The sequence below is a fragment of the Chionomys nivalis genome, chromosome 7, assembly GCF_950005125.1.
Source record: "Chionomys nivalis chromosome 7, mChiNiv1.1, whole genome shotgun sequence".
NCBI lineage: Eukaryota > Metazoa > Chordata > Mammalia > Rodentia > Cricetidae > Chionomys > Chionomys nivalis.
In genome coordinates, this window is record NC_080092.1 from 43,872,672 (window position 1) to 43,896,321 (window position 23,650).

Consider the following 23,650-nt stretch of genomic DNA (forward strand, 5'->3'; position numbering starts at 1 on the left):
CACCCTCAAACAACAGAACATTTTTTGGCTAGAGATGGCTTGGCGATTAAGAACAGTCCCTCTTGCAGTGAGCCAGGTTCAGTCACAAGCACCCACACTGGATGTTTTACAAAGGCCTATAATTCAAGCTTCAAAGGAGTCAACATCTTCTTCTGGCCTCTGTGAGCACCTGCACACATATACACATATTCTCTCTCTCTCTCTCTCTCTCTCTCTCTCTCTCTCTCTCTCTCTCTCTCTCTCTCTCTCTCTCACACACACACACACACACACACTTACACTTTTTTATGAGGCAGATTCTTTATCACCCTTACTGGCTTGGAACTTGCTTTGTAATTAAGGCTGACTTCAAATTCAGAGATCCACTTGCCTCTGCCTCCTGTATGCTGGGATTAAAGGTATGTTCTGCCTACATGCAATTTCGAAAAGAAAAAGAAGGAACTGGTAATTCTATAACATGGAAGGCATTGTATTGAAACACACCAGTTACAGAATGGCAGGTGTGATATAAGTCCACTCCTGTGGTATCTAGAAGAAAAAAAAATCTATATACACTAAATAGAACAGTGGTTGCCAGTGGTTGTTGAGGAGGAAAAGGGTTTGGTGTTTAATGGCTATAGAACTTCAGTGTTTCAAGATAAAAAGCATTCTGGAGCTGGCCTGTGGTGGCGATTGCACAGCAGTGTAAGTAGACTTCCCACTGTGAAATTGTATACAGTTCAACATGGATAAAATGGTGTATATTTATCCTAAGACAGGGTTTCTCTGTATGACAGCCCTGGTTGTCCTAGAACTCACTCTATAGATTAGGGTGGCCTCCAACTCACAGAGACCCACCTGCCTCTGCCTCCTGAGTGCTGGGATTAAAGGTGTGCACCACCATTGCCTGATTTTTACCTCCGCTTTTAAAATAAACATGGTAGAGGGATGGCTCAGCAGTTAAGAGCACTTGTTGCTCTTGCAGTGGACACAGGTTTGGTTCCCAGCACCTACAGGATAGCTCACAGATACCTGTAACTCCAGTTATAACCTTATGTCCTCTTCTGAATCCTGCAGGCATCAAGGTACATACATATGTTCACGCAAAGCACTCATATACATAAGATAAATTTTGAAAAGAGATTTGTAGGGGAAAACTGGAAGATATTTTTTAAGTTAAAACATTATCTAGTCTACAAGAGCTAGTTCCAGGACGGGCACCAAAGCTACAGAGAAACCCTGTCTCGAAAAACCAAACCAAACCAAAACAAAACAGAAAACATTATCTAAAAGACTCCATTTTGGAAGTAACCTGGTAACCTGTATTAAAACACGGTGATTATTTTTCTAAACATCGGGGAAGCCTCTGGTGACCATTTTTTTGTATCCTGTCCTTTTGAGGTCGTCTTTTCCATATTGCACACATAAGTGAGATCATGTGGCATTTCTCCATGTCTGCTTGCTTCACTTAGCAAATTATGCCAGTTCCAGACATGTTGTTTTTTTAAGATTTATTAATTATGAATACAGTGTTCTGTCTTTATGTATGCCTGCAGGCCAGAAGAGGGTGCCAGATCTTATTACGGATAGTTGTGAGCCACCATGTGATTGCTGGGAATTGAATTCAGGACCTCTGGAAGAGCAGCTAGTGCTCTTAACTGCTGAGCCATCTCTCCAGCCCCACACATGTTGTTTTTAATGAGATAGTTTGGTCTGTTAAAGGTTACATAGTATTTCACCAGGTATTTTTTCATATTTTCTTTGTCCACTGGTGGACATTCTTTCATTGACTGCTGACAGTAAAGTTGCAATGAACATGGCGTATAGATATTTCTTTAAGACATCAATTTCAACTATTTTGCATATCAGGAAATAGGATTGTGGGCTATGTGGTAACTCATCTTTTTTGCTTTTGATGAGCCTCTGTACTATTTTCAAAGAGGTTATACTAATTACAACCCCACTAACAGTGTATAAGGTTCTTTTTTCTCTGTATCCTCACCAACATTTGTGGTTTATCACACTTACCATTATCCTTTTGGTGATAATAGATATCCTCAGAGATGTGGTGATGTATCGTGGTTTTAATTTGCATTTTCTTGGTAATTAGAGATTTGAGCATTTTGTCAAATGTCTGTTGGCTACTCATATCACTTGAGAAATGTCTCTTCAGATCTATCGCCCATTTTCAAAGAGATAGAGCTCCATTCTTCATGGTGGTATACCCCTTTTGCCTGCAGAGGCTGGCAGATCTCTGTGAGTCTGAGACTAGCCTGGCCTACAATATGGTGAATTCCAAGTCAGTCAGGGTTACATAGTGAGACCTTGTCTCAAAAATAAGTAAATAAAATTATAGATTGATTTTTGTCTTCTCATTTTAATAACAAGTTTTATAGACAGAAAAGATTTTAAAACAACAACAACAATAACAGGGTCCTATTATGAGCCCAGGATAGCCTTGAAAGCATCACAGTCCTCTTGTTCCAGTCCCCAGCTACTGAGATTGCAGGTATAGCCACCATACCTAGTTTCAAATAATTCTTTAGAGAGTCAAATACCCATGACAGCTTTTGTTTGAGAAATTAATGCTTTAGTCAGATTGGGAGTAAATAAATTACTAAATTGTGAGACTACCCTTAGTTATCAATTTGACACAGTAAGAAGAGGGAACCTTAATTGAAGAACTGCCTCCATCAGATTGACCTGTGAACCTGTCCGTGGGGCATTGTCTTGAGTGCTAGTTGATGTCGGGGAACCTAGTCTTCTGTGAGCAGTGCGTGGGCTGTATAGAAAAGGCAGGAGAATATGAATTTGGGAGCAAGCCAAGCAGCAGTGTCCCTCAATGATTTCTGCTTCAGTCCTTGTTTGACTTCCCTCAGCAGTGGACTGTGACCTGGAAGTGTCAGCCCAGTAAACCCTGCCTCCCTCGAGCTGCTTTTGTTGGCTGTGCTGATGTATCTGCAGAGGAGCAAACTAGGGCATAACTGAGTCTCTAGGTGTTAGGTGCCGGCGATGCACAGGTAGGCAGAGGGACCTCTGCTGCTCAGAGAGACCCCAGACTCACAAGGTTGGTTAGAATAGGATAGGGATGTGGGGGAAGGTAAGTATTTACAAAGTCCATAAGTTCAGTGAGAGAGAATACTGAATTCTGCCAAGGAGATGCCTGAACAAGAATTTTAAGAGTGCTAGTTATGCCCACTTAGTAAATAAAATTGTATCATAACCAAATATCATACTATGTGGCTTAATCAATAGAGATTAATTTCCCATAGTTTTAGAGGCTGGGAGTCTGAGGTCCCAGTCCCAGTTCTGATGAGGATTCTTTTCTTAAACAAGGTGACTTCTTACCATGTCTGTGAATGCAAAAAGAAGAGAGATGTCTTTCTCCTTTTAAAGCTACCAGTAAGAGGAAGGTCCCACCATTAAGGCCTCATTAAAGCATCACACTGGAGGTTGCGATTTCAGCAGGCTCCTTTGGGGTGGGGGGCACAGTCTGGTTCACAGAAGATAAACAGGCACCTGCTGGGCAGCCAGGCTATGGACAGGTAGTGTCAGGTCCAAAGCACAGAGGCTTAAGACAAACAGGCTATATTTTCAGAACTACAACCAGGCTTGAAGATTCTAGAATATGAAGTAGAAAGCATGCCACACTTTTGAAAAATGAAGTTATATGAGTGGAATTGACGTCCTAGAATTTAAGAAGGACCCATGTGCCAAGCCTAAGAACTGAGGACCTCATCTTAAGTAGAGAGGGGGGTTGGGGGAGCTTTTAAACAGAGACAACATAAAGTCAGATTTGCATTTTTATTAGTTTATTTTTTAATTTTTAAAATTATATTTATATATTTTACTTTATGTGAGACTGTTTTGCCTGTATGTATGTATGTATGTGTATATGTATGTTTTGTGTATGCCATGTGTGTCCTTGTTGCCAACAGAGGTCAGAGGAGGGCATTGAATCCTCTAGGACTAGAGTTAGAGATGGTTGTGAACCACCACGTGGGTGCTGGGAATCGGGCCTAGATCCTCTGCAAGAGCACTAAGTGCTCTCAATTGCTGCGATGCCTCTCCAGCCCTTGCATTTTTTTCTAAAGTTGGAATTGGAGCTGCAAAGCTAATGCGGTCAACCTTGAAAGCAATGAAGGCCTGCACGGAACAGAGGCCGCAAAGCCAGGAAAGAGGTAAACGCTAACCCGTGCTAGGAACATGAAATACAGAAGGGACCCAGTGTGGCCAGATGCGGGAGTTGAGAGAATCTGAGGAGGCCAGGTTGGGCTGTTGTCTGGTTTTCATAAAGAGGTTTGGTAATGGCGTGCTTGACATTTTACAGGATTAATAAAATGACTCATCCATTTCCAGACTCTTCGGATAAGCTGGGGACGGCTTTGTAAACAGAAGCTGTGCCACTCTTAAAATCTTTGTAGACTCAGGGTTTGTCTCCCATTAGAGAGTGATTTGAGGAAGTTGGCCATCTTTTCTGGATCTGTTCTTCACCTCTTTAAAAATAGGGAGGAGGGCTTGAACATGATCCTGTGTGGATTTTTGTCCAGCTCTGTCCCGGATGGTTTATTTTCCTTAGTCCATGCACCTTAGAGCTCTGCTAGGTTTGTAGATCACAAAAGTAAATGTGATGCTTGTCTTCAACCAAATTGTCTTGTGGAAGAAATCAGTTCATGGTATTACCACTAAAAAGGAGTAATGTTATTTTATGTAAACAGTAAACACTAATAAAAGCATTATATATTAAAGGGATGATTTATGTACAGTAGAGTCTGTATGTTCATTCATCTGTCCATCTATCTATTCATTTATTCATGAATGATCTCATGAAACTTAGTTAGGCGGGAGGGTAATAATTAGTGATCAGAACCCCCCACCACTTGTGGACGGGTACCATTTCAGTTTCAAGTCTCTATCTTTTGAAAGTCAACCACCGTTTGAAAATATAAAGTATAAGATTCCAGAAACTAACGGTCGGTAAGTTTTAAAGGTGCAGCATTCTGAGGAGCAAGCACAGCAAAGTCTCACGGCACACTACTGCAGGATGTGAATCATTCTTTGGTTCGGAATGTCTACTTTCTATATACTGCCTTCCTGTTGGTCAGTTAGCAGCCATCTTCCTTACCAGATCCCCGTCACAGCATAACAATGCAGTGTGCCAGTAACCCTTATTTTAACAATGGCCCGAGAGCCTGGGAGTAGTGACACTGGCAATATAGATATGCCACACAGATACCATAAAGTGCTTCCCTTAAATAGAAAGTTGAAAATTCCCAAAAGGACAGGGAAAAAAGCATATTCTGTAGTTGCAAAGTATTGTCAGTCTCTAGCTGTGCCTAATTAATAAATAAAGTTTTATCTGAAGTGTGTGTACTGGAAGAAATGTAGCATAAATAAGACTGCAGTTTCAGAGATTCACTGGAGGTTTGAAACTTACCCCCATGGGTATACCCAGTGGCAAAGAGTGTACGGGAGTTCGTAAAGTTGGGAGTGCATTTGTTGGTCTGTGATGAGAGAAGCCTCTCTGAATAGGACTTCCAGGCCCAGATCTGGGGATGAGTCATAGGGTCTATGCGACATGAGTGTCTGGGGGAAGTGTACTCCAGGAAAAGGAAACAGTAAGTGCAAGCCAGCTGCATGGGTGGGAGCATGCTCGGCCAATTTGAGGGGTGGTGAAGAGGCTGAGGAGGTGGGTCAGTTGCAGGGGAGAGCAAAGACTTACTCATTTGGGCTCGGATTAAAAGGCACTGCTTCCTTATTACAAACAGGGCCAGGAAAAAGAGAGCGGACACTGTTTCAGAGGTGGTTACAGAAATCCTGGTAAGAGGTGACAGTTGCTTGGCCTGTAGGGTAGCAGGGATCTGGTGAGTTCTGAGACAGGCTGAGCTTTACAAAATATCCAATCTATATGACATGATTTGTTGATAGACTTGATGTGAGAGGAATTGAAGTTGTTGATCTGAGTCAGTGGAGAGATGAAGTTTTTAATTACGGAGATAAAGAAAATAGAGATACACATCTGTGGAAGAAAATCCAGCCGTTCCGTTTTGTTCTGATAAAGTAGGGTTGCTTCTTAGACCTTTCAGAGCACTTGCAAGAGGTGTTGTCAAGAAGGCAACGAACTCACAAAAGTCTGTGGTTCAGAAGAGGGGCCAGGGTGGCCCCACCTTGGTGGTAGTGGGCCAGGCTGGCCACACATTGGTAGAATTTAAAGACTACATGGTGGAGCTCTAGGGCACTCCAGGGTCTAGAGGTGAAAGAAGAAGGACCAACAGAGAGAGCGAGGTCACCCAGAAGATGCAGCCCAGGGGAACTGCTCTCTAAACTTGAATCTCTGGAGCCATAGAGAAGCCTGCAGCTCTCACACCTCACCAGACACGTTTCTGTGTGTGGATGCTGGTTCACGGAGGAGCTCAAGACTGATCAGAGCAGAGAGCATCAGTGAAGATGAGATTGTGTATTTACCCAAAGCTCAGGGACCCAGGAGAAGGGGTGGGAAGAGTCTCAGAGCTGGAGGCCAGTCATGGAGGAGAACCACAGTAAAACATGCCTTCTGGACATACAAGACCGCCACATGCATGAACTCATGGCACTATAGCTGCTCACTCAGGATCGAGCCTGTCAACATTCTAGCAGGGAGGGGAGAGGGGATGGTTCCCTAACTGAGAAACTATAGACAGTTTATAGCCTTGAGGGGCAGAAGAGAGAGCTTTCTTTAAGGGTGTGGCCTTAAGAAACGCTACAGTGGATGACCCATATCTAGACTGTATGTGAGCAGTACAAATTGGATTTGATGGAGTATTTAAAAAGAAAAAAGACAGGCCAGGCTGTGGTGGGGCACACCTTTAATCGCAGCACTTGGGAGGCAGAGGCAGGTGGATCTCTGTGAGTTCTGTGAGTTCAAGGCCAGCCTGGTCTACAGAGCAAGTTCCAGGATGGGCTCTGAAGCTACACAGAAATGCCGCCGTCTTGAAAAACTAAAAAAAAAAAAAAAAAAAAAAAAGAAAGAAAGAAAGAAAGAAAGAAAAGAAAGACAAAAGAGAAGTAGGGGACTTGAGTAGGGAGGGGTGGATATGGAAGGAGTTAGTTGCAGGAGTTGGGGTGAATGTGGCAAAATACATTAAATGAAATTCTCAGAGAATAAGTAAAAGTAAAAAATAAGTTAAAAAACCAAACAGTGTTCCCTCAGCCTGGGTAGTTCAGGCCTTTAATCTTAGCACTAGGGAGTCAGAGGCAAGTAGATCCCTGTAAGTTCGGGTTTATATAGCAAGTTCCAGGAGAGCTAGGGCTACATACAGTGACCTTGTCTCAAATACCACTAACTAACCAACAAACAAAGTTGTGTTCCTTCAGGCAGGGAAAGGACTAGCCATTTCTTCCGTTATTTTCTTATTCCTATGTATCGTCACTGTGAGGTTTAGTTAGGTCTGGCTGTTTGAACTGTAGGATGAAGATGGACAAGGTCATTTCCATAAAACCATTCATTTCTGACAACAGTTTCTGCTTCTGATTGGCACTGGATCATGGGCAGGACTCTGCTTGGTTTTCTTCCCCTGTTCGCTGAGAGTTGTTTGTTCCACATTCATTCATTGCTCCGTTCAGAGACATTTATTGAACCTCTGCCCTGCGTCAACACTAGGTTTTCCTTGTTCAGATCTTATTTCTCACGTGCAAGACCTCACCTTGCCCATGGCACTGGGCTTCAGCCTGCCACAGTGGGGTTTTTCCAGCCTACCTTGTCCAGCTGCAGCTCTCCGCGTGGGCGGGTAGAGAGAGGCCTGAAGTCGGTCATCCGACAAAGGGCCGGGAGGGGCTTTGGACACTTGGAGCGGTATGCAGATGAGGGGGCGGGCCTCTCTTGACAGACAGCAAGGAGTTGAGGTGGGCGGGTCGCAGGATGCAGATGAGAGGGGCGGGCCACGCCAGGAGACACTGAGGAGCCCAGGGGGCGGGTCTCGCCTGACAGACTACAAGGCGTTGAGGGGGGTGGTGGGCCGGGTCAATCAGGCGGGATGCAGATGAGGTGGGCGGGGTCGCGCCTGGCGGGTAGTGAGGAACCCAGAGGGCGTGGTGTATGCAGATGAGGGGGCGGGGTTCGCCCGCGGGCGCGAGGAGCGGCTCTCTGGCCGCCGAGAACTGGAAGGCGCTCGGCTCTTTCTTTGACTGGAGCGGACCAGCGTCCGCCACCGCTTCGCTAGCCAGAGCAGGCGCGCGCTGCGGCACGACACGGCAGCCACTCGATCCGGGGCCTGCCAGCCCTCGGCCATCGGAGTCTGCCGAACATGGGCAACCACTCGGCGAAGCTGGAGGAGCCCGAGCCAGGTCTGTGGAGTGCGGGTCGCGCCCCCTCACCGCCACGCCCTTCCCCCCACCCCGCGCAGGGGCGCGAGGCAAGGTGAACTTCCCGGGCTGTGAGTCTCCGCTCTGGAATGCGCTAATGGGGTTGTGAAATTACCTGTGCTCGCCGGGCGGCGGGGCGGGGCGGACGCTGCAGGCGGCGGTCCGGCGGCGGGGACCTCCTGTGTCTCCAGTCCCAACACCCTCCCCCCCAAAGCTAGGGGGGCATCTGAGATGAAAAGTGTGGCTTGGCAGTGCTTTTCTGGTTCTTTGTCCATTTTGCAGTGTGCTATTTGCATACCGTACACTTTCTGGAGCCCCATAGAAGGTGGTGACCCGTCAGCTGATTTGATTACTCGTGCTCAGACCAAGGACTTGATTGTGACTTGCTTCTGACCAAAAATAATCTGGGTCTCTTCTAGGATGCCAGAAACTAATCGGTTTATCAACTTTTTATTTGCTTGGAAATGAAGCAAGCTCTGTAGGGAGTCTGCTGGGTTCCGATTTTCATCTTCTGTTTGCTCTGACTGGACTCGCTCAGGTTTAGATGCTGAATACGGCGGGTGTATTTAAAATAGCAAAACTGTCGTGTGAATTAAATGGGATTTAATTTAGCCGCAAAATGGCATCCTGGCCTATTGGAAAGATTTTGTGGCAGGTTGAGTAGTCAGAACTATTAAATTTTTTCATAGACCAAGCCTCTTTTATTATGTAAAAAAAAGCTTCCCGTTTGTTTAGCTTTCTGACTCTGCTTATGCCCTCAACACTTTTCCATTTACTGCTCCTTAAGAAGGAACACACTCTTGGGACACATTTTGTGCACGTGGAACCTCCTTAGGTACTGCTAACTTGTTTCTGTTTGTTTTAGACTTAGGTCTCACAGCGGGAACCCCTCTGCCAGGGCACACAACACATGCAGACTTTGGTGCTATTCTAACCTTACTTGGGCAGGGGTGCGAGATAGCCCAGTCTTGTTAGAGGCTGTATTGTCAGAAAGCCCAGGTTGATGTGTCAAACGCAGGACTGCTCTGAGTGCCTCAGAGCAGCACCCTGGAAAAGGAAAAGCCATCATAGTAGCAGTTTTCAAGTGTTTCACTTGGAAGGCAGTTATACTTCCTACCGTCCCATCAAGGCTGAAGCTGTTAACTTGAGGACAGTATTGAGGCTCTGAGGTGAAGTGACTTCGTCCAATGACTTGTCCTTTGACTCTGGAGCAGTGTTCCACATATAAACCAATCATCTTAACCTCCGTCCATAGCTCTCCATTCACACCCCAGCCCCTTTGCACCGGCCTTCCTGACGCTTGGGTATACTGGACTGTTAGACCAGCCGTTGTTCGAAACTTTGACAGCCACCCTGGAAACTGAGGGTGAAGAAAGAGCAATCTTGGGGTGTGTTAATGTATAGACTACATAGGAATCTCACACAGCAGTTACTCGAACTTCTTTGGACACAATAGCCAATAAATGTAAAATAAGGATAATCGATTGTTTATTCTACTGAGAAAAGCTGGGATGAGCTAACTTGTTGATGAATTGGGTAAAAGGTATATAACATTTAAAAAATACCTGTCAGTGTCAAAGAATTGTGAGAAATTATTATTTCATTTACTTTAAAAAGAATGACACTGTTGCTTTTGCTGGTCGGTTGTTTGGTATTCCAGTTTCCGAGAGCCCTTATGTTTTAAAGCTCTCCAGTGACTAGGAAGTCAAAAGATCTGTGTATGCCAGGGGCTTGTTTTATCTTAATGTTTGTGCCGCTCGGATGGAAGCCAGGGCTTTGCACATGCTAAGCACATGCGCCACCACTGAGCTCCGTCCCCAGCTCTTTGTTGTGGGTTTTCAAAGTGAGTATAATTTCAGAATGGGAATTCTTCTAACTTGCTGCAAGGAGAGATACTTGATTGGAAATCTTGGCAAAGGCTTTAAAGACTGAACTCGTGGCTGCAGGATAACTGTAACTTCAGTAAGGCCTTCGTGAAATGCTGTGAAACTTACCAGTGAGATTCTTGGAAGGAGAGCTCTGTGCAGGATGGATGCGCAGTTGTTGGTGCATTGGGCTAGAATTTGAACAAGAACTTCTGCAAAGGACCGAAGACGAAGGTGGTGGTAGGAAAGGACTAGAAGCGGGAAGAGGCAAGAACACCTGAGTCTGAATGTCATCAGTTCCTCCACTGTGTTAATTGTTTCCTTAGGGAGCTGACACTCAGGATTGCATGAGATTTGTCACAAGAAGTAAGAGCAAGGAAGGCAAAGGAAAGAGGAAGTGGAATTGATGAGGGAAAGCCCTCAGATGGTAATACAGCTCAGGGAGAGCCTCGGAATAAAGCTGATCTCAAGTCTTAGCTTGCAGATGGGTTCTGCCACAAAACTAATCATTGGCAGAGATTTTAAGCTTTCTGCTCACCAGTCTTTCTCTAGTCCTTATTCTGTGGGGGGTCATTGGCCAGAAGCTGCTGGGGGGCAGTGCGTGTGGGAATCCTCAAATCTTGGTGGCGCCTGAATGGTGTGTTCCTTCTCAAATAGAGATTTTAATGATGTCTCTTTAGGGCTAGCTGGCAACAGTATCTCAGATGTTTGGACAAGGAGTTTTTATTTAAAGGAAAAATGAGGTTGAGTGAGATGGGTTACTGAATTAAAGGGCTAGATACCAAGTCTTGTTTAATTTTTATTTCTCTTTTCTTTCTTTTCTTTTTTCTTTTTTTTTCTTTTCTTTTCTTTTTTTTTTTTTTTTTTTTGAGACAGGGTTTCTCTTTGTAGCCCTGGTTGTCCTGGAACTCACTCTTTAGGTCAGGCTGGCCTTGAACTCACAGAGATGGCCTGCCTCTGCTTCTCAAATGCTGGGATTAAAGAAGTATGCCTCCACCAGCTGTCTAGATACCAAGTCTTAACAACTTGAGTTCAGTCCCTGGAATCCACGGGAGGAAGGGGAGAACCAGTTTGTGCGAGTTGTCTTCTGACCTTCCTTCCACCACATACAAGTAAACAAATATATTAGTAAAGAGTAAATGAATGCATCCTTCTCTGAGACCCCTTCTGCAGGCACAAGAGGGCTGTTTGTATAGGCCCGTTCTTCATACAGTGCGCCTCCCTCCTCAGAGGGGTGTTTAGGCAGAACCCAACTCCTCAGCTGTTGTGGTTGCTGCTTTTATAGCTCCATGACCAACACAATGGCAGCAAGGTTCTCCTATGTCTGTGGTCTTCTGAGTTAGTTCATTGTAACTTACTGTGGTATTGGCAGGTTAAAGTTCTGGGAGCTGGAGAGATGACTCAACCGTTAAGAGTACTTGCTACTCTTCCAAAGGACCCTGGTTCGAATCCCAGCATCCACATGGCAGCTAATAACTCTAACTCCAAGATCTGACACCCTCATACAGACTTAGCTGCAGGCGAAACATCAACACACATAAAATAAAAGTTTTAAAAATGTTTATTAAAGAAAATGACAGAAGTTTCATGTTTAAGGGCAGTTAGAGCATGGTGAAGGCTACATCCCTTACTTGCTACAGGGTCTAGTTAACAGCCCTTCCTTTTCCAGGGAGGTTGCCACAGGGCAACAGTCTGTACTGTTTAAAGGCATGTAGGTAAAGCGATGGACAAGCTCAGCCAGCTTGGAGTTGTATTGACCGGCTTGGAGTTGTTTTGACTGAGAGGGAGGGGTGCCATTTTACAATTTTACCTAGAAGGTGAGTTGAGAAGGCTCACTTAGTCATAGTACAAGGTGAGGTATCCATGTAATATTTGTTTTAAATTTTCATTGAGAGCTTAAAATGAATATAAATGATATAAAATGAAAGATGTTTTCTTCTGTAGTACCTTCCTTGGGTCACATGCCATTCACTGTAGTTAATGTTAACTATTGTTACAGATGAATTTCCAAAATAACTTTTAAGACAACCGGTTTATTTTCTTTTCCTGTCTCAGTAAACTATGAGCTAGGGACCATAGGGGGAGTTATTGGCCCCTACGTTGTCATGGATATGCCCACACTCAGGAAGTATGGTGCATCCTACAGGAGGTTTAAAGGGTTAAGGATGAGAGGTACATGCCATTTCTGCCTGCACTCAGTATGCTAGATAGCCACACAGCTCTAGACACCAGGAGACTGGAAGTATCTCTGCAATGGCCAAGTAGAGGACATGGCCAGTGGCGAACACTCAAAGTCTATTTGCAAATGTGAGCCTTCTCAACCATATTGTGTCAATATTTCATTATAAAATTTTTAATCTGAACTCAGAAGGCAGAGGCAGGAGAATCACTGAGTGTGAGGTCAGCCTCTTCTATAGAGCAGGGTCCAGGACAACCAGAACTGTTATACAGAGAGACCCTATATCAATAAAAGTCAATGAATAATAATAATAATTTTAAAATCTGAATATCTGAAAGGCATCTGTATAAGTTTATGCTCCTTTATCCATGTTTGTTTCATTCCTCTGCCCATCTATTCATCTCTCTTCATCTGTCCATCTTTTTGTTTCAATTTGCTTTTAAGACAGGATCCTATAGGCTCACCTTGAGCTGAATGTTGAATTTACAATCCTGCTGTTTCACTTCCCAAGCGCTGGCCTTACAGGTGCGTGGGTTTTTTTGCAGAGGTGAGGATCAAGGTCAGGACTTTGTGTATGATAAGCAAGCACTACCAACTGAGTTAATCCCAGCCCCATTTTCTTCTTTCTTTCTTTCTTTCTTTCTTTCTTTCTTTCTTTCTTTCTTTCTTTCTCTCTCTTTCTTTCTTCCTGTCTCTCTTTCTTTCTCTCTGTCACCCCCCCCCTTCTTTCAATGTTGCCCTGGCTGGCCTTGAACTTAGTACATATACCAGGCTCACCTTGAACTTCGAGATCTGCCTGCCTCTGCCTCCCTAGTGCTGGTATTAAAGGCATGTGCCACTGTGCCTGGTTCTATTTTACTTTTTCATATAATTCAAAAACAATGTGGTTATCTCTACAAGTCTACATAATATTCTTTATCTGTACTGTTTTTGATTATCTTTCATGGTTCACCACTATTCTTTGCTGTAAAAGTAGAGGAACTAAATGCATTTTCACTATTATATCTCTTGTGCCCAATTTCTGCAAGTCATATATAAATTGTGATTGCACCACATAACAATTCCAGGCCAGCCAAGGCCACATAGTGAGACCCTGTCTAAAAGAAAAAAGAACCCTAATTCCATTGTTAGTATCAAAATACACATGGTGGCTGTACAGATGTTCAGTGCTAAATTTTGGTATATTTTTATACCTAACTTGGTTTTATAAACTTTGGTATGTATTTAAAAGGCTAAGGGGTAAAGCGTGTGACTCAGTAGAGGAGCATATGCTTGGTACGTGCAGGACCCTGGTTTCAGCTCCCAGCAGATTCCTCCTTCCACAAAAAAAACCCTCAAAACTCTTTTTAAGAACTCTATTCTTCACTAACTTTATTAATCTATTTCTTGACTAACTTTAGGTAGTATGCTTGGTTTTGTATTAGGTACTCTTCCTCCCCACCCCCAGACGGGGTTTTTCAGTGTAACAGTCCTAGCTGTCCTGGAACTAGTTCTTATAGACCAGACTGGCCTAGAACTCACAGAGATCTGCCTGCCTATGCATCCTGAGTTCTGGGATTAAAGGGATGCACCACCACCGTGGCCCATCTGTACTAGGTAATCTTAAATCCCTAGTTCCTTTTTCTTAGTCTGCCTCCCTAGTTCCCAGTCAACTTTCTTTTCTTTTCTTTTCTTTTCTTTTCTTTTCTTTTCTTTCCTTTCCTTTCCTTTCCTTTCCTTTCCTTTCCTTTCCTTTCCTTTCCTTTCCTTTCCTTTCCTTTCCTTCCTTCCTTCCTTCCTTCCTTCCTTCCTTTTTTGCCTTTTGTTTTGTCTTTGTTTTTTGCGAGAAACAGGATATCTCTGTGTAGCTGGCCTTGAACTCAGAGATCCGCCTGCCTCTGCCTCCCAAGTGCTGGGATTAAAGGCATATACCACCCCTACCTTACTTAAATTCATATTTTATAAAGCTCTTCATAGTATAGACATCAGAACTTAAACAAGGAGGTGGTTATGATGCTTCTCTATCTAGATTCAAGTTTTATGTTACTTAATTATGGTCATTATTTTATTTATTTATTTTGAGAAAAGGTCTCTCTGTTGTGTAGCTCTGGTTAGTCTGGACTTGCTATGTAGATCAGGCTGACCTTAAACTCACAGAGATCTACGACTTCTGCCTCACAAGTGTTGGGATTAAAGACTTGTGCCACTATTCCCTGCCTATGCTGGTCATCCCTCACATTCAAATCAGCATGACACTTGATTAATCTGTACTTCTTTTGCAGTTACACTGTCTAGATATTTCCCCATCTAACTCCAAAGACCTTTGACTTGACAGATTGCTGACTTTTTGTATGTTTTCGGTATCTTAAGTCAGTATCTTTCTTGATAATAAAGCAAATGTGATTTTTACTTTAACTATGGTTCTCTCTTGACTTCATCTGACTTATAAGGTCATTCTACTAAAATAATAAAAACAGCCAGTTAAAGACTCAGGATTCAAAGTTTCTCAAATGAGAGGGTAGACCTTTCACAATGGTAAAATCATAATCCTAAACTAGTACACTAGGTGACAAAACATTGGAAGAATTTAACCATGTGTCATACACAAACTATTTTTCCAGGATGTTCATAGAATGGTTAAAATGTTGACCCGTTCTGAAGACAGAAAGCATCATTAGAGTCTTTTAGAGAATTTTTACTGGTCACTCTGTGATCCATAATGCAATAAAACTATAAATAATAAAAGTTGAAGTTTTAAAAATTATTTGGAAATTTTAGACTCACTTGGAGTTTAAAATGGCTCTTACAGATCATTTAGGAAAGAATTTGAAATACTGATGAAGTTACAAACAATAAGCATAGCCGTTCTTCTGAAAAGTTTTATTATCAAGTATGAAAAAAAGGAAAAGGAATGAAGTCAGTACTAGAATATTTGGAAACAGCCAGCGGAGCAGGATTGGTACTGCAGAACCTGTGTCCTAGCTAGCGGGAGGGCTACTTAGTTCAGGAGTTGCAAGCCAGGCTCGACAACAGAAAAAAGACTGTCTTTTCTCCTTTTCCCTGTCCTTAGCATGGAGCACATGGATGACACTTAGTGTTTGTTGGATAAATATGAGAGACAGAAGAGAAAACTACTGAAGTGGAAGAATGCTGAAGTGAGTTTTTGTTAAAGCAGTAAAGTAGATAAAGCTACACTTAGATTCATCCAGAAAAAAATACCCCCAAGTTAAATGTAATACATGGGGGGGGGGGCAGTCAGTAAAGTGCTTACTGTGTAAGCTTGAGAACCTGACTTTAGATCCCCAGCACCCCCCCACAAAGCTGGGCAGAGCAGCATGCACCTGCAGACCCAGCAGCGGGGAAGATTATATAGAAAGGGCTCTGGGGCCTGCTGGTCAGCCAGTCCATCCGAATCCACAAACTCTGAGGGACCCCGTCTCAAAAAAGGTGGTGACAAGCAGTGTCCCTGAGTGGAGATCTCATTTTGAAAAACAAGGTCATTTTGACCTTTTGTCTAAATGTGTGTGCATGCATACACACACACACACACACACACACACACACACACACACACACACAGAATTCATGTTATAAGGGATGTTGGAGGGTTTTGTTTAAGGTAGAATAAAAAGTAAAAATAGATTTTGATAAAATTTTCTAGAGAAACAAAATTTAATGAAATCAGTTTATAAAGAAACAGGCCTAGGAGTATAGCTCAGTGAGAAAATCTGTGAGTAGCGTATGTGAGGCCCTGGATTTAATCCTTATGAGAGAAGGGAGATGGGAAGGAGATGGAGGAAGAGAAAAAAAATTAAATATTTGTACACACATGGTATCTTGAAAGATACCAGAAAATAATTTCAGAATACCCTGAGTCCAGATAGTTTGATAGATTTTTCACTTGTGAAGAAGATGAACTTTTCTATACTAAAAAGTAGTGTGACATTTTGTAAGGATGTTGTCTTTCAAAGGGGGCAAGTAATGATATGATGTGTATGTCAATTATTTCGTACTTGGTAATTAACAGAAAGCGTGGAGTGACCGTCAGATCTGTATCTGTTGTTAGGAACAGATCAGATATAAAAGGAAATGAGCTAATGTGCCTTTCCTTTTCTTATGGAAACTATTTCCCTGGAGCCATAAGCTAAAATGAATCCTTTCTTCCTTGAGTTGCTTTTGTTCATGTTTTTCTATTACAGTGACAGAAAGGTAACTAATACACAGTCTGACTCAAAGAAGGGTTGGGATTTTGCCTTTTAGAATTTTTGTGTGTATATTTATAATCCTTCGAATTATTTAACTCTTTTTGAAATTTATTCTTTTATGTGTCCGAATATTTTGCCTCCACATATAAATACATATAAATATGAGTACCATGTGTGTCCCGGTGTCCTTGGAGGTCAAAAGGGGGCATTTGGATCCCCTGGAACTTACAGGCATTGGTGAGCCAGCATGTGGGTGCTGGGAATCAAACCTGGGTCCCCTGTAAGAGCAACAAGTGTTCTCAACCAATTCTTCAGCCCCAAATTGTTTTACTTTAAGAATTTTTTCCTATGGCTGTAGTGAGGACAGAGTGGCTTATGCAGTACTGCTGGTTCCTGTGAAAACACTTGCGAGGCTGTACGAATCCTTGTGACGGCTTCCATGACAGTGCTCTTCCAGGACATGCGGCAGCTAGCTCAGCCTCTTGTTAGCCTCCTACCTCCTAATGCCATCTCTTCCTACATTCAGCGTCAACATCTACGCCCATTGATGCCAGGTGCCCAATTGTGTCTTAATTCTCTGCATAGTCCTCTGGGTAAAGCTCTACTGAACTGATGGCAACTCTCCCTCATATTCCTAGGGAAAAATTGAATTCTAAGGCAAAGAAGGTAGGTGTACGATAAGGTTTAATGTTATTGGCCAAATGTTTAAAATTAGATTTTAAAGAATGATTTAATATTATGATTTTCAGAAAATCTTGTGCATAGTAGGTTTTCTTTATTTCAGCACAGATAATAACCTGTCCACTGCCTCTCTTATCCTTGTCAGAGGACCCCTGCTTCTCTGGGTTTTGGTAACTCATGTGGGTTATAGATGCTCTTTTGTTAGTATCTTCCTCTGCTCACTTTCTTTTTTAATCTTCTTACTTTAAAACAATGGGTGTGAGTTTATTATAGACAGGGTCTTGTTCTGTATCCCTGGTAACCTGTTTTTGCTTTGTAGACCAAGCTGACCTTAAACTCTTGGCAAACCTACTGCCTCCGCCTCCTGAGTGCTGGGATTATGGGCATGTATCTTCATGCCCAGAACAATTAGTCCTGTTTCCTCAATCCTCCCCTTATTTCCATCTTATTGTCCCAAATGTAACTGTATTGTGGATAAATGTTAACAGTTAGGACTTAGGATAAACCTGGAGAAGTAAAGTCACGGATTTGACCCCAAACTATAGTGAATAAAGAACTAGTGCTCATGACCTCCAAAGCTCTTGAAAATCCTTTTGTTCTATATGCCAGAAAACCCATCTCTCTTCTCTAATGGGTCTTGTGTTTCTCCCTAACATTAACAGCCAAATTGGAAAAAAAAAAAAGTCTTGGAGGTCAAATTAACAGCAGTTTAATCTTCTGATCTCAAAACAGATAAAACAAAGAGACTATTTACAGTGGTTATAAAAGTATTAGGAAATTATCTATTGATAGACATAATCTGGTCTCTCATTTTCCTTCAGTCTGAAAACAGAACAGGGTGCCAAAGTTACATGGAATTATATGCTTACACAATGGACCTCAGGCTATTAAAAGAACGTCTCTTTGTCAATAAACAAATTGTGTGGGAAAGGTACATATCTCTGTGTGCTTATAGGTTGGTATTGTGATTGTGTGATTGTGATTGTGTGTGTGTGCCCCTCACAACTTCCATGACATGTTAATTTCCTGGGGCGTTCTGTTCTTGTGTTTTATGCTTTGGTTTGAATTGCTTGTTTTCTTTTATATGTATGTGTGCCTGCATGTGTGTATGTGCACCATGTGTGCAGGTGTCCTGCAGAGGCCACAAGAGGGCATCAGATCCTTTGGAACCAGAGTTATAGGAAGGCCATAGCTGTCTGGTTGGGTGCATGGAATATTCATTGTCACATCTCCTGTCTATATAATTGCAGTATCCCGAACTTTGTACTAGACAGTTTGTGTATATATTGTCCTTAAAGTATTGCAAGGTCTCGTTTTCTTTTTCTTGGGTTCTTTTTGTTTGTTTGTTTGTTTTTGTTTTTGTTTTTTTGAGACAAGGTTTCACTGTGTAACAGCCTTGACTGTCCTGGAACTAACTCTGTAGACCAGACTGGCCTTGAACATAAAGAGATCTGCCTGCCTCTACTTCCCAAGTGCTGGGATTAAAGGCTTGCGCCACCACCACCCAGAAAGATACCTTTTCCATTAACTGCTTTCTTATCCCCTTTATGTGGTATTTATTGATGTTAATTCTCCCATTGGTCTTGCTTGATGCTCTGAGAGCCTCCTGATACCTGGAATCAGCCTGCCTTGTTTGTCAGCATTCTGGTCCTTTCTCACTTCTCACTTGCTTCTGATCGCCTCCTGGTGCCTGGAAACTGTAACTAAACCTGCCAGACTATGTATATACCTGTTGTTTTCTCTCTTTTTTATAAAAAAGTATATAGAGCTGGGGTGGAACTCGGTGGTAGAGTGCTTACCTAGCATGCTCTTAAAATTCCTTCCCTGGGGAAACAAGCAAAGTCTATTCCTTCTCGTAAAACTAAGGTCCCAATGACAAACCGAAGCATGAGTCTGCCAGAGGTCACTCAGTGGAGCTAACAAGACATAGGTGAGGGGTTACTTACGGGGGTCTGGATATTCCTCCCCACAACAGGCCACAGTTGGAAAAGCTCCTTCCTCCTGCAGCCACATAGGGGAAGCCCTCTCCCCATCTTCCTCAGTCTCTATGCGTTAGCCCCTCCCCAAGGCCATGTGTAATTAAGGCAGAGTTGCTTACAACAGGTAGTGGGGACATCTGGGTACACAGGTGAGGGTCTAGTGACCCTCTCTGCTCCTCAATGAGGAGAAGTAAGCATGACAAGGCCAGCTGGGATAAACCTTTTGCAAGGGGATGCAACTGAATTTCCCAAGATGGCAATCCCATGGTTTAGAACAGTGGTTCTCAATCTGTGGGTCACAACCTCCATGGGTGTAACATATCAGATATCCTTCATATCAGGTATTTGCATTATGATCCATAACAGTAGAAAAGTTGCAGTTATGAAGTCACAATGAAATAACACGTGAGGAACTGTGTTAAAGGGTCCCAGCAATAGGAAGGTTGAGAACCACTGACTTAGAGACACTTAATTACAACAAGAACCTGTGAAGTCCTAGGTTTCAGCCCTAGTACCACAATAAAACACACATGTACACACACATACACACAGAGTGAGGGGGGGAGGAAGAGAGAGAGAGAGAGAGAGAGAGAGAGAGAGAGAGAGAGAGAGAGAGAGAGAAGGTGCAGTGTTTAGGGCAGAGACATTTTAGCTTGCAGCTGAACCCTCCACAGGTTGACCATTATCCCCACTTTGTTCAGGAAACACATTGCACATTTATTCTTTTTAAAAAAGATTTATTTTTATGTGTATTGGTGTTTTGGCTGCATGCATGTCTGTGTGAGGATGCCAGATCCCCTGGAACTAGAGTTACAGACAGTTGTGAGTTGCCATGTGGTTACTGGGAATTGAACCTGGGTCCTCTGGAAGAGCCTCCAGTGCTCTTAACTGCTAAGCCATCTCTTCCAGCCCCTATAACTAGATAGCCAGGTGTAAAGGCAGAAACCTTTAATATCAGCACTTGGGAGGTGGAGGCAGGTGGATTTCTGTGAGTTTGAGGCCAGCCTGGTCTACATAGTGAGTTCCAAGATAGTCAAGACTACATAGTGATACCCTGGTTTTGCTTTGTTTTGTTTTGTTTCTTATTTATTTATTTATTTATTTATTTATTTATTTATTAAAGATTTCTGCCTCCTCCCCACCACCACCTCCCATTTCCCTCCCCCAATCAAGTCCCCCTCCCTTGTCAGCCCTAAGAGCAATCAGGGTTCCCTGCCCTGTGGGAAGTCCAAAGACCATCCACCTCCATCCCGGTCTAGTAAGAGGAGTATCCAAACTGCCTAGACTCCCACAAAGCCAGTACGTGCAGTAGGATCAAAAACCCATGGCAGCCAGGTGCTGGGATGGGTAGGGAGGGCTTAGGGAGAGGCTGTGAGCAGATAAGGAGGAGGGAGATCCCAGAGAGTGCTTTGACTCGAATCACAGGAAGTTTTAACAGTGCAGTTGCTTTCATGGTCCCTGGAGGAAATTTAGTCTACTCACCACCGCTCAAGGCTGCAAGAGTCAGAGTTCCGTGTTTGAAAAATGGAATGTGGATTAGCCTGAAGGAATGAATATTGGGGAGACTTCTGGTGAAGCGGGATAGGAAACAGATTCAACTGAATAAACAGATCTGTTTTCTCTAGGCAATAGGTTGAATGAATAGACAAAACCCTGGTCTCAGACACTCTCAGCTCCCTTTCTGCTTCTTTCAGCTTGATGGGTTTTAACATTGATAAAACAAGGATTTGAGCTACACTTGCGTCATAAAGACCCTTCCGATTTTTAGAGGTGTATGATTGTATTCACGCTTTGGGAAATCCAGATTCTAAAGCGTTTTGAACTTCTACGTCGTACTTACTGCTGTATCTCCATCATGACCCTCTGACAATTGCAGGCCAGAGAGGGAAACTTCCAAATAAGGCTCCATGAGTCTGGGGAACAAAAGGGAAACAATAACTAGAAAGCAAGTCTAGCCTTTGCCCTGGAATGAAAAGAATGCAGTCTGTTGGTTGACCTAAAGGTTTCTGTTTTATTTCATATTTAGGTGCAACGGTCAGCTCCGACTGTGTTTTCTAAAGAGGTTTCTTTTAAGATTTTAAAATATTTGCACAATGTTAAGATGATTATATTATCTTAACAGCACTCTAGTCAGTTTTATTTATAAAGCTAATTGTTTCTTTGAGAAGTGCTGGGAAACTAAATTCAGAGAAATTAATCTAGGCTCACAATGACCATGGGAGACATTCAGCATAGACTTATCTAATAGAAACACAAACATTCAGGTCATTGCATGGTATTCTGGGTGTCTAAACATAAAAGAATGGTGAAGTAATGATTGCCATTTGATTCACTGTTAATATGTAGACTCCCATTTTAAACTGTGATTCTCAGAATTAAACCCCAAAATAGTGAAATGCTCTACAGATAAATGAACAGGGAGGAGTCAGAATGATATGTATGCTCACTGTGTTTTTGTAAAAGGGTAACCCAGAGAACACAAATTGGCATAGCCTGCTGTCTTCCAGAAGTTCTTTACTTTTTTTAATGAGATCTTTTATTGGGCCTAAGGTCTCTGTGTGTCACAGCTCCTACCATTCCCTTGGCTCTTTATTTGGCCTTTTACAGTTATTTGCCTATCTGCTTCTGTACACAGTTGATTAAAAAAAAAACAAACATATTTTATTATTTGTGTATGTGTCTGCGTGTGTGAGAGGAGGGGTATGTGTGTGTGTGTTTGTGTGTGTATATGTATGTATTATGTGTTCTTGTTCATGTGCCTGCCATGTAACGGTCAGGGGACAACTTTCGGGAGCAGGTTTCTTTCATTGTGAGTTCTGGGGACCCAACTGTGATTGTAAGGATTATACCCAAGAATGGGGAAATGCTCTTCAGGTAAATGAACAGGGTAGAGTACCTGGCAAGTGTCTTTCCTGCTGAGCCACCCTGCAGGTCACAGTTGAATTTTTGACTTCTGATTTAAAACCTAAAATAAGTGCTAGGAGCTCAGTGGTTGAACACATAGGTAGCATATTTACATTCTAGATTCGATCCCTAGGGCCACAGTAAGTAAATAAGGTTAATACAGGAATTAAATTTTAATTAAAGATGGGCATTTTTAAAATTGATTCATTTATTTTATTTTATGTATGTAAGTGCTTTGCTTGCATGTGTGCTGTGAACAGTGTGTATGCCTGATGCCCACAGAGGTCAGATGAGCTCATCAGATCCCCTGAAAGTAGAGTTGTGGATGGTTGTGAGCCTGTGTGTGGCTAGGAATCAAGCCCAGATCTTTTTCAAGGTCAATAAGTGCTTTTAGCTTTTGAGCCATCTCTCCAGCCGTCAAAGGTGAGGCTTAAAGAAAATAAAAAATTTAAGTGAATATATAATAAGGTTATAATTGACGGTCCTAGTTTCTGTCTAGGGAAATAGGTCTTGGGATTCGGATTTCTGACTATGGGAATAATGTGTGTGTGTGTGTGTGTGTGTGTGTGTGTGTGTGTGTGTGTGTATTGGTGAAGGAAGCAGGTGATGTTGAACTGGGATACTTAGTCACCTTGTACCAAAAGAACTCAAGCCAGGACAGTCTTTCACAGTGTCCCACATATAGTCCAGGTGTTCACACCCCTCTGTCCCATCATCTAGTTGTAAAAATTAGGAAAGTTTAGGGAGAATTTGCCTTTTCTAGCAGTTGTTCTCTTCATTTTCTTTATGAATTCTGACAGTATTAAAACAAATTATTTTGTTTATCCAGTATTTTCTTTTTTATGAAAGAAAATACTCTTTTGCTTTCAGGAAGTTGGTTCCATGGCTGACCACAGGTCTTACCTACACATGGCCTGGCTGACTCAGGAGGTCAGGCCTGGGCCTTACTCATTCTCCTCCACTCCTTGCTGTAGACCTTGCTGGGGCCTGTTTCCTTGGACTTCGTCTGGCCAGGCCTTTCTCCTACCTCTTTTGTGCAGATGGCAGGGTGGGGAGGCCAGGTCTTGGCTTGCTTTACAGAGGGCTAAGTGGAGGTCGGTGGCCTCTCAACTGTGTTGCCCTGCCCACCCCCAGCTCTTCTGTTTAGCCTTGGAGAGGCTAAGTCATGGAGAGAGTGCTTCTCTGTTCACTCACCATGGGCCTAACACATTTGGTCTGAGGCCCCTGAACAGGACCCAGGCATTCCATGGTTCCTGGTTCTGGTACCCTCAATATACCTTACCCTCTTAGAAAACATTTGCTCTAAGTCAGCACAGTGCTTGGAACTCGGCCATTTGCTGTGGGTGTGAATCTCTTTTGATTACTTTTGTCTGGTACCATTTGTGATCCCTTTAAAGTATAAGCACTTTCTTCACCTTGAGCTTTTTCTCCTACTGCTTTTTCTTCCTTTCAAATCTTGCTACAGACATGTAGGAAACTTTCTCAAAGACTGTATCCCAGACAGCTGAGTATTTTCGAGCCTTAACTGTTTTGCATCAT

At 42.9% G+C, this 23,650-nt stretch overlaps 1 protein-coding gene across 9 annotated transcripts in view; it reads left to right on the forward strand.

Annotated features, from left to right (window-relative positions):
- The window catches only part of Specc1 (sperm antigen with calponin homology and coiled-coil domains 1), a 267,349-nt gene that overhangs the window by 109,435 nt on the left and 134,264 nt on the right, over positions 1-23,650 (forward strand). The window contains exon 1 of one of the 9 annotated variants that reach the window (XM_057773394.1): positions 8,165-8,301. The exons of the other annotated variants lie outside the window; for them this stretch is intronic. Within the exon in view, the coding sequence (XP_057629377.1) occupies positions 8,262-8,301 (40 nt within the window). The 5' untranslated portion in view covers positions 8,165-8,261. Of the gene's footprint in view, positions 1-8,164; positions 8,302-23,650 lie in introns of those variants that run through there. 9 annotated transcript variants of the gene reach the window in all.